The sequence below is a fragment of the Gobio gobio genome (assembly GCF_949357685.1).
Source record: "Gobio gobio genome assembly, chromosome: 5".
Taxonomy (NCBI): domain Eukaryota; kingdom Metazoa; phylum Chordata; class Actinopteri; order Cypriniformes; family Gobionidae; genus Gobio; species Gobio gobio.
Window position 1 is genome coordinate 45950749 of NC_137101.1, and position 11887 is coordinate 45962635.

Consider the following 11887-nt stretch of genomic DNA (forward strand, 5'->3'; position numbering starts at 1 on the left):
AGTTTACACCTATTTTTTTCACGGTCTATGGTTCACACACACACACCTATGACGCACACGCATATGCACATTCAGCGATGGTCCAACGACTTCAAAGGTAGCTTTCGCAAACTGGAAGTATAAGCGCTACTTTCCCCTCATTGAGGTGAAAGGTCAGAATATTTATGTAACGTGCAACTTATGCCCAGGAAGAAAGAGTCTCTCCACGCCGGTGGCAAGTGATTCTGAAGCGCCTCACATCATCATATGCCAGAAAATTAGTGGCTAAAAACCCAGGTGATAACGTGAGCTCCACCACCAAAGGAAAGTATAGTACTGATAATATTTACACAATATTTACACTATAGTAGGCCTACTGATAATATTTACAATAATGTATTGAATTTGATAGGTGTCTCTCACATTGTCCCACAGCAACATTACAATAGTGTACATTAATGTACAATGTTTTATAATAATAATTTATTCTATTTAGTGTCCAATTCATTCATTTAACATATCTAATATTGGGGGCATCCAAGTTATTTGACATATTTGAACATTTGGGGAAAAAAAAAAGTAACGCAGTAATTACTTTCCCTGGTAATTAGTTACTTTTATAATGATGTAACTCAGTTACTAACTCAGTTACTATTTGTAAGAAGTAACTAGTAACTATAACTAATTACTTTTTTAAAGTAACGTGCCCAACACTGGTGACAAAGTATACAGCAAACAAGCTAAACAAAACCCAAAAGCAAAAACCCAGACGTTTTTATAAGCTGTTGACCCAAAAAACGAGCGTTTAAGGACAAAAAAGTGGATTCAGGCCATTGAGACAGAGCGCGACGGGTCATTTTACACTGCGAACTATGGTGACTAGAGGATAACGTAATCAGCGACAGTAAATATAATATATAAAACGGACATTTGGATATTTGACAAAATGTTTACTGCACACATAGACATACTGAGGCATACTGAGTGTCAGGATCCCAAAATTTACCCATTCTTTCTGCTGAAGCTTCACTTCTTATTGCCTGTATCCACTTTTATCTTCTTAAACGCTCGTTTTTTTTGAGTCGACAGCTTATAAAAACTTATTTCTGTGTTTTTTAGCTTGTTTGCTGTACACCTTGTCACATATCAGCTTTTAGACATTGTTCAGTTTTTTGTTATAAGTCCGAAATGACAATGAGGCAGCCTCACGCAATGCAAAGTCAATGGAGAGCGTTGGATTGTTTCCCCCCCCGGTGTGGGCGTGGCCTAAATACGCTCTGTCTCTATGCCTTAAACTGCAAAGGCTAGTAATACAGATGTTTACATTCACTTAAACCAAAACCACCTGTTTATGTGAAACTTGTGTGTTTTTGACACTTTAAAATAAATGCAATAGGACGCTAAAGATGCTGTTTAGTACACACGCTGTGACAGCTGATGGCTTATGTGCACGCGCTGTAGGTGTGCGCTTGTAACACCATTTAAAACTGGCAAGGCGCGCAGCTTCTCTCTTAACACAGTGCGGAAGTGGTTGAAATTGTATTGTACTCGAATAATTTGTAGAGAATTGTCAGAAGAAGCAGCCATGATGAACAGCCAATTTGTACGGAGGCATCTGATGACCAAACTACACTGGAATTCGCAAACAAAAAAATCAAGTAAGCCCAGAGCGGTTTGTGTTCAGATTGCGTGTTTTTAGCGAACCGTACCATATGATAAGATCGAACCGTACCCAGACCACCTCCCGAGATGGTCTCGGTTCGGTTCGCTTTAAAGGGGTCTGAGATCGTTTGGAGTGTTCACATATGGCCCAAAATCACGCGAACCGCGCTCAGACCCCCTGAAAAGGACCAAGTGTGAAAACACCCTCAGGTTACGTATGTAACCTCTGTTCCCTGAGAACAGGGAACGAGACGCTGCCTCAGTTGACACTATGGGAACGCCTCCAGCGTGACAGGTGTCTGAACTACTATCGAATCACGGCAATCCTATTGACCGGCAACAGCCCATGATGTCATCAAGGTGCGACTAGGAAGTATATAAGGGTGCCTTGCAAACATGACACCGCTTTTTGTCTTCAGGGGACTGTTTGGCAGGCAGGCCCCGAGGCATGGCAAAGCGACTCAGCGTCTCGTTCCCTTTTCTCAGGGAACAGAGGTTACATACGTAACCGGAGACGTTCCCTTTCGAAAGGGAACTCGCGCTGCATCAGTTGAATGATATACCCACACCGCCATGCCGAGGGGAGTGCATGCCCACTGGCAGTGACAACTGTCAGGACAAGCAAATTCCAGTAAAATGCCTGAACCACTCCCCCTCTGGTCACACAAGGCTGTCAGTGACAGCATTCCCTCAGAAGCCTGAGTTAGATCCTTCGAACACTAGAGAAGTCCTACCCAGGCTGCTCAAAGGCCTGGATCCAACCAATTCAACAGAAGGGGCTCCTTTAAGGGAATGTGGCTAAGGGGCCCTAGGGCGCCCCAGCCAGCCCCTATTCGGGAAAACTTCACCGAATGCCACCAGGGAGGCCTGACCTGTTGTTGCTTCCGTGAGACACTTCGGCTGGGCCACCCCTGTCTGTTTGACAACAGAGCCTCTGGACTTTTGCCTCCTGGGGAGGCATCCAGCCCAAGGTACTGCGAACTGGCAGTGTCCTCCTCAGACCGGATCTCAGAGACGGGCATCCTGGAGAGGGATACACAGCATAGTGCTTTCAACCCTTGCTAGCGAGGAGAGTTCATCTGCTCAATCCTAGGATCTACTAAGCTCTTATCTTTATAGAAACACTCAGGAGGCCAGATTGGCCTACAAGCTGATCTAATCGGGAGGCCTCACGAGGGGCCTACGACCGTCTGATTCGGCTGACGCCAGGTCACTGCCCGGTAGGTAAACCAGGGTGTAGGCTAAATTCCCTCCCATGGGGACCAAGTAGCAGAAGCGACACCAGTCCCGCTAGGGTAAGACCGTCCTCAGATGCTGCCAGCTAAAGGCCAGATTACTGATAGCAGGTCCCCAATAGCTGTCATTGGACTCTCTCGAACAAAAGCACACAGACGAGGCCCCTCTGCCGAAACCCGGGATCGAACCAGGAAGATTTGGATCTTCAGTCTAACGCTCTCCCAACTGAGCTATTTCGGCCAGGTGTGCTGATGTGCTAGCCAGCAGGGATTTCTGTGAGACCGGTCATCACTTGCGAGATGAGCAGAGCTGATGGTCCCAGAGGGCATAACAGTGGCCCGTATGGGGATCGAATCCACGATCTTGGCGTTATTAGCACCACGCTCTAACCAACTGAGCTAACCGGCCTCTCTCCGACACGGTTTGATGACCAATTTCCCAGAAATATCCTGGTTGCCCGTGACCCTAATGGGGCTGAAGAGAATAAAGCCAAAGGTCAAGCACGGGCTCGTCCGGGATTTGAACCCAGGACCTCTCGCACCCTAAGCGAGAATCATACCCCTAGACCAACGAGCCGACATTAAAGTAGTTCCTGTTGCTGCCTGGCTGCAAACATTGTCGTTTGCATGGCTTAGAACCCACTCTTTTAATCAAATCTAAGACTAAACGGTAGCCAGTGCAAAGTTGCGAGCGAATCAGGGAATACTGTCTCTTTTCTTTCTCAGCACTGCCACCTGGCCAGGACATTTAAACAGGGCCAGAGCCTGCCAAAAACTGGCGGCTTTTCTAAGAAACTAGCTCTGGGGAGGCTCTTGAGCTACGCATACAATCTCTTCGTATTTGTACGAAAGACGGCCTAAACCCCGCCCCACAACCACTGGCTAAGTCGCTATCAATTCTGCACAGCACCAGCCTGCATTACTAGTGAAGACCCCAGAACACAGAGAAGGGGCGAGCCTTGGCCAGACGACTCTACATGAGAGGAGGCTGACATTAGGGATACTAAAAAACTACATTCACTTAGTGAAGGGCCCGGCGTGCCAGCACTTTTAGCGGACGCCTCCGTAATCCCTAGAAAGCCTAGGCCAATATAGATCTATACCCGTGGCCCGAGAGGACAACTTTTAACCAGACAAAGGCACTCGGGCAGAAATGCCAGTCATATACTAGCGCTGGCTCTAGATCTAACTGTAGTTCTAGCGTTAGTCTGAACCTGCATTCTCGAAAAAACTTATACTGAAAGAGGATACAAACCGCCTACCCCGAGTTGGCTACCAGTCACCACCCCAGTCACCCCACCCTCTACCGAGGGGGAGCACGAGAGGCAATGCTGGCCCTCGGACCGTGACGCCTCCCGCCTGCCTGGGACACGGATCTCAGTGGTATGCAGGTCCTCAGATGCTGCCGAATGCGCCTCCGCGATGCTGGCCCTCGGGCCCAGACTCCGCCTGTTGCGCAACCACCGCATCAGGAAAACGTACCCTGATCGAGATCCCTCAGCAAACCTGCCTGGTGCGCATGAAACACCGCCATGGTGTAAGTAGCACTGGGCTGACCTGCTGCCATTTATGCCCTGCCATTAAAGCGACACATCGTTTAGGTGGCCGGGTTGGAGCTCTCAGTGTCCTCGCCCACCCAGATGCGAGATTGCCAACATCCCGTTAATCGGTGGCAACGACACATACCCATATTCTCTTATCCTCCTGACATCAACGACATACCGCTGATGTCAGTGAATATGAGCCGAATATAGGTTATAGCGTGCCCTCTCGATCTAAATAGGAAGATCAGGAAGGAATGAAAGCCCAACTGAGCCGATGATTTATGGCCGGGAGAAATCGATCGTTTAATCTAACACGAGCAATCTCTCCTCTAACGCACCAACATGGCAGCCACAGCCCACCTGCAGCGCGTTTCATAACATTCAACGGTTCAGCATACACAGTCGGGATGGCTGAGAAGATTAAAGGGTTAGTTCACCCAAAAATGAAAATTCTGTCATTAATTACTTACCCTCATGTCGTTCGACACCCTTTCTGAGCGATTGGATTTCAACTAAAATATCTTCATTTGTGTTCGAAGATGAACGGAGGTCTTACGGGTGTCGAACAACATGAGGGTAAGTAATTAATGACATAATTTTCATTTTTGGGTGAACTAACCCTTTAAGCTCCCTTCTCACCGCCATCTATAGAGCACTTGCAGATAAGTCTCGTCAGCTGCCAGATCGTCTGAGGGAAGAACACCTTCCTGTGACGATCAGCGAGCTCTATCCGAGAAAACCATGACGTGTGTCCACGTTCAGCCTCGGCGTGAGCGGGACCGCATCATCAGTCTCGGATGTCAAACCCTCTTCCCTCAGGAAGAGAACCAGACGAGAGTGGAGCGATCTCGGATTGACAAACGCTCACATTATACAAACAAACAAACAACTCGATAAGAGCTGACTGTGCATGCTCTTGATCCCAGGCAGAAAACAGATGGCTTGTGTGTATACAATAATGAATTTGGATTACCTTAACTCAAAGCATTCAGACAGAACAGTCCCTGAAGACGATAAAGCGGTGTCATGTTTGCAAGGCGCCCTAATATACTTCCTGGTCGCATCTTGATGACATCATGGGCTGTCGCCGGTCAATAGGATTGCCGTGATTCGATAGTAGTTCAGACACCTGTCACGCTGGAGGCGTTCCCCGTAGCGTCAACTGATGCAGCGCGAGTTCCCTTTCGAAAGGGAACTACAGATCAGATGAGATTTATAGACAGCATAAGAATCATAAATCAAGTTCAGATTTCTGCTGGAATATGAATTTGTGAAAATCATAAATGTGTCTGATCTGAACTCAAGACTTTACAGTGAACATTAAAATATCAGATTCATCATTCCTGATTGTTATGTATTTTTACTCATCAGATCACCATCAGTTCACTCTGGATCTGAACACAGCACATAAACACCTCCGTCTGTCTGAGGAGAACAGAAAGATTACTAACACTCTCAAAGTCCAGATGTATCCTGATCATCCAGACAGATTTGATGAGTGTCCTCAGGTGTTGTGTGGAGAGAGTGTGTGTGGACGCTGTTACTGGGAGATTGAGTGGAGTGGGAGTGTGTATATATCAGTGTCATATAAGAGCATCAGCAGGAAGGGACGGGGTGAAGAGTGTGTGTTTGGACGTAATGATCAGTCCTGGAGTTTGAGTTGCTCTCCCTCCAGTTACTCATTCAGACACAATAACATAAAGACTGATATCCCTGTGAAGCCCATCATCAGTAGAACAGATCACAGTGGATTGTATGATGATATCTATAAAGTAGGAGTGTATGTGGATCACAGAGCAGGAACTCTGTCCTTCTACAGCGTCTCTGGAGACACAATGAGCCTCATCCACACAGTCCAAACCACATTCAATCACATACTCTATCCTGGGGTTAGGGTTTCTCCTGGATCAGTGAAACTGTGTTGATGAATCAGGATAGACTGATGAGAGATTCTACCCATAATGCTTTGAGCTCATGATAAATCAGTTACAGTGAGATGTTATAGAGTCTCTTATTTTCTCTTCATGACAAACTCATATAGACAGTCCGATCTGTGTGTTTGTGAATGTATGTGTGAGTGTGTGTGTGTGTGTGTGTGTGATGGGTAGGTATAGGGGTAGGGGCATCGTCCCGCTGCTGCTCTCAGTGGTCATGTGATCGTCCCGCTGCTGCTGTAATCAACAGAAATCATTCAATATATTAATAAACTTCACTTTCATCAGAGCACAGAGAGGAAATGATGAAGTGTGATTTTTCAATAGAGGATGTCAAACACTCATTCGCTTCTTCTGCATTGAGCAGCAGTTCAGAGACGAGTGACCTTTGACCTTCCAATCCCACTGGATTATGACCTCTGTCAGTGTTTCTACATGTTAAAGAAATCTACTGTACCTGAAAAACTGTCTTTGGTCTGTTGTGTTTGTCCTATTGTGTGTAATTTGCTTCTTTGGTGTTGTTTCTAATAACCATGAATAAATAAGGTAAGATAATAATAACTGTATGGTTATTGTATTGTTATCATTTAGTTGAGTTCAGTTTTGAGAGATTTACTGAAATCCTATTTAAACTTATTATTATTTTTCTGACTCTAACTCCTCCTAGAGCTTTAACTCCACATCCTCCAAACTCGGCTCAGACCTTCAGACTGTTCTGTCTCGGTGTGCTGTATCTTTTCAGACTGTTCCGACTTACGGTTTTCCTACAAATGACGATCAAAACTCAGAAAAATCCCAGGCCTATTTCACAATATGGCGGCCGAGACCGGAAGTAGGGAAAAGGGACTTCCGGTTTTCCTACAAATGACGATCAAAACTCAGAAAAATCCCATCGACTTTCATAGGCCTATTTCACAATATGGCGGCCGAGACCGGAAGTAGGGAAAAGGGAATTCCGGTTTTCCTACAAATGACGATCAAAACTCAGAAAAATCCCATCGACTTTCATAGGCCTATTTCACAATATGGCGGCCAAGACCGGAAGTAGGGAAAAGGGACTTCCGGTTTTCCTACAAATGACGATCAAAACTCAGAAAAATCCCATCGACTTTCATAGGCCTATTTCACAATATGGCGGCCGAGACCGGAAGTAGGGAAAAGGGACTTCCAGTTGCGCCGCCTCCCACTACTATCGCCATTCATTATTTAATGCATTGAGAATATATTGTTTTCCCAGTCATTACATTAATTAATTTGCCTCTAAAGTAAAAATATTTTTTTTTTCTCGGGTAGGCTACTAATTCTTTTTTAAGCAACTTATTTTTGATTGTCAAGGTATGCATTATTAGGCAGTTTCCATTATATGCTGCAAAAAATGCCTTTCTTACTTAGTATTTTGTCTTGTTTCTAGTCCAAATATCTAAACATTCTTAAATCAAGATGCTTTTAATAGATAAGTAAAATGACATGATATATTTTTTTTGTTTTCTGGAAAATAAAATCAAAATGAAGTGAGTTTTTGCTTAAAACAAGCTCAATGATCTGCCAATGGGGTAAGAAAAATAATCTTATTTTTGTTTGGGATAGAAGCAAGGAACAAGATTTAAAACAGAAATAAGATTATTTCTCTTTCCACATTGGCAGATAATTTAGCTTGTTTTAAGCAAAAACATTGATTTTATTTTCCAGAAAACAAGAAAAAATATATTTTTCATATCTTAATATCTTGGTCATTTTACTTATTTAGTAAATGTATCTTGACCTACACTGTTAGACATTTTATTGTATTTTTGCGGTAACTTACTAGCAGCACTATTGCCAGTAAGTTACTGTAACTGCCCCTTTACAGTAGCTTACCTGTAAATGTGTTTTACAGTATAATGCCCTTACCACAATTTCATTTTACAGTATGATGCCCTTACTGCAATTTCATTTTACAGTAAAATACCCTTACTGCAACTTATTTTTACAGTATAATAATTTTACAGTAATTTTACTGTAATTTATTTTACTTTTTATTTGACAAAATCTTTATTTTTAAAGGGGTGGTAAAACACATTCTTTTGAAGGCTTGATTGTGTTTGTGGGGTGCACTGTTACATGTGTTCATGCTTCGTTTTTAAAAAATAGCATTTTTTTTTTTCATATATTTGACCTTTATTCTACACTGCTCTGTCCCTCCTTGTAAAATGGTCTGATGGTTTCCGGGTTGTATGAAGCCAGTCCCTCAAAAATACGCAATGGGCTCAGATTGGTTAGCTGGCCCAGTTTTTTGTGATTCGCTAACCGCAGTGCACGTTTGTTGGAAACGTCACGCCCCTTACCATACCAATATGAGCCCGAATCAGACCCAGAACATTTTAGTGAAGATGATCGAGCAGAACCTGTTCAGTCCTCAAGAGTAAAGACTGCAGATCTATAGTGATCGCTACTGAATGGCACTGTTACTTTTGTATTTTTAGAACGATTATAGCCAAATATCTGTCGCAAGAACTATTAACCCAAAACGAACACTAAACATTGGCTTTACTAGTAGCCAAATAACACACAGAACTATGTTTAGCATGCCTGTAGATAAACATTACATAAAAGCTCTAATCAAAGAATAATTTACACTAATGCCAAGTTCGCTGTTGAGATTTTAACGTTAGGTGTTTGTAACGTTAGGGGTGTTCGTCGGATAACGTTAAGTATGAATGAGCATTTAACAGACTGGTTTGCAGAACAGCGTTGTCATCTGTTTACTTCCTTGCTACAACGTACAATTAACGTATTACAGGAAAACACATTGATGAAAAATAAATCAGACTTACAGGTTGTGGCCCGTAAACAGCTTCTGTTTGTAAATCCAGCTTTCTGGACAAGCCATTGTGCAAATCCTGCATTAAACTCACGAAGATTGTGGAAGTTTTCCTCCGTGAAATGTCAAAAAGCCGCGCGCCCGTTGTGCATCCACACTGGCAGTCACTGCATGAAAAGTGGGATTTTCGTCAGTATGTGGCACTGTGGATAGCCGTGAAACTTCAGGTTTACCATTGTGCACGGCAATTTGCAGGCAACACCGAAAACTGCCGGAAATTGACGTGGGCCTTGCTTGGCAGTTGTCCCCCCATGACCCCCCCCTCCCCTTAATTCTAGGGGAGGCTTTAACATGTAAATGAACATGCTGTGAGCTACACAAATGCAAATCAGAGTAGCAGCAGGGGGAGTTTTATCTAGGTTCTGAATTTTTTAAACTAAAACATTTTAAGTTAAATGTACTCGTTTTAGTTCACATTACTAAATTTTTAGAGCAACCAGTTTGCTCCAATTTTTTAAGTAGATTCAACTTGTCCGGGCTAACAGAGTAGATTAATTACTCTGTATGTCATTAGCAATAACCAATGTTATGTAAAAAAAAAAAAAAAAATACACACAAAATAAAAAGTTACGGTGTTATGCCTATATGTAATTGAAGCACTTTTGCCAAACCCATTAACTTAAATAAAGTGAAAATAAATATAATAGGTTTTTCTGGAGCTGGTGGTCTGAAACCTCAATGAGGTTGAAGAATATAGGGATAAATTAAGCCCCTCTGTGGACTGATTTCCGGACTCTTGTGATTCTCTATCTCTCTCTCACACACACACACACACACACACACACACACACACACACACACACACACACACACACACACACACACACACACACACACACACACACACACACACAAACATTCAATGAGCCTATAACAAAGCTTTTTTTTATTCATTGTGTCACTCACACATACAAAAACAAAGAATTGAATGAGCCAATGACAGAGAGCATTTATTTTGAATGTGCCAATCAGCCACTGCAAGCGTACACACACACACACACACACACACACACACACACACACACACACACACACACACACACACACACACACACACACACACACACACACACACACACACACACACACACACACACACACACACACACACACACACTTCAAAGTCAGATCAAAGCACTGCTGCAAGATTTGTTGTTGCTTACAAAAAAAATGCAAAGAAAAAATGCAAATAACATTCAATCACAATTACCTGCTGCCACAAGTGCATGTAAGCATAATAAATATAAATAGTGTTTTTGTCAGGTTTACATTGTTTATACTTTCTATAAAGTTAATACTTACTTCTTCTTTTTTTATTATTATTATGTTTATTGTTATTCTTACCTGTTTGGTACCATTAACCTTTTTGAGTTAGTTAAATTTAATGATTTTGTTAAAAATAAAAATGTTACATGATCTCCTATTTCGTCTTTTCCTTATTGCATGGTCAGATTTGTCTTAGCATGTTTTGACATTTTTGTATAGTCTAAAACAACACAGATGCTTTTTTTATTTTATTTACAATTTTAACTTGTGATAAAATGTACAACTTAAGAGGTTAAATTCATAAAAACATTGGTTTATAGATTTCAGCCTTTATGCAGCTATGCAGCCATTGGGTACTATTGCTATCTAGTGGCTATTGATATTTTATCTTTATTTAAATTTTATACCAACATAGGTCACCAAAGTCATCACATTTTTAGGTTTTGGCTGTCTGAACATACTGGAATTATTTTTTTTACTGAAGTTAAATAAATTTTAAATATACATAAATTAAATATATAAAATAGATATATTTTACATAAAATATGGTACTTTTAGTGGTAAATAAATTCAAAAATACAACAAAAATAAAAAAAAACTGCATAAATTGATAGTTTTTATATTATTGAAGACATTGATATAACATTTATTTAAACAAATATTTTGGATCACACCTCAGACCACCGTGCCCAAATGTGTCCACGAAGGTCCAATTAAGGGCTGTAATATGAAGGTCCCTTGAGGGTTAAAGTAACAGTTTTCTATTTTAATTTATTTTCAAATGTAATCCATAATAGGACAATTTGCGGCTCAAGAAACCATTTCTTATTACAGTTTTTCCTCAATCGCTGTGGCTAAATTTTTTAATACTTTTTTTTCTCTTAATTTCAGATCTCTGAACAACTAGTTCTACCAGAAAGACTCAGAGATAGGATGATGAATGAAGCATACATTTATTAACAGCCCAGCAAGCATAATAAAGTTTTGGCATAGGCCCCGTCCATAGTTAGTAATCCGAGGGTAGCGGATCAGCATATCCCTGCCTGAAGATGAAGGCAGGGGCGCAGCCGATCCCCCTTTTGAGGTATGGACGGAACCATCCTGGTGGTGGTGGGGAGGGTGGAGGTTGTTGTCGCATCGGCATCTGCGAACTCAAACATGTGTAAGTACGACCTTTATACAGAAAATATGAAGACGTGATTGGATAGAGATGAAGTTAATAATTGACGAAGTGATTAAGTCTTCCTGGCAGAACTTAAGCTGAAGCTTCCATTTCCCTTTCGTTCAGTCACTACGACGTACGTTAGTGACTAACGAATGGGGGTTTCGCCTAGAAGCCAATTACCTTCGAGGTGTTTAACAGCGTGCCAATCCCATGGGCATGTGGAATTTGCATGCGTAACTCCG

General features: G+C 42.2%; 1 protein-coding gene across 1 annotated transcript in view; it reads left to right on the forward strand.

Moving 5' to 3' along the window:
- LOC307126549 (NACHT, LRR and PYD domains-containing protein 3-like) overlaps nucleotides 1-6345 on the forward strand; it is a gene marked incomplete at both ends in the record, with an annotated part of 82444 nt that extends 76099 nt beyond the window's left edge. Inside the window, one exon of the mRNA XM_079817133.1 lies at nucleotides 5792-6345. Coding sequence (XP_079673259.1) covers nucleotides 5792-6345 — 554 coding nt within the window. The remainder of the gene's footprint in view (nucleotides 1-5791) is intronic.
- Between the last annotated feature and the right edge of the window lie 5542 nt (nucleotides 6346-11887).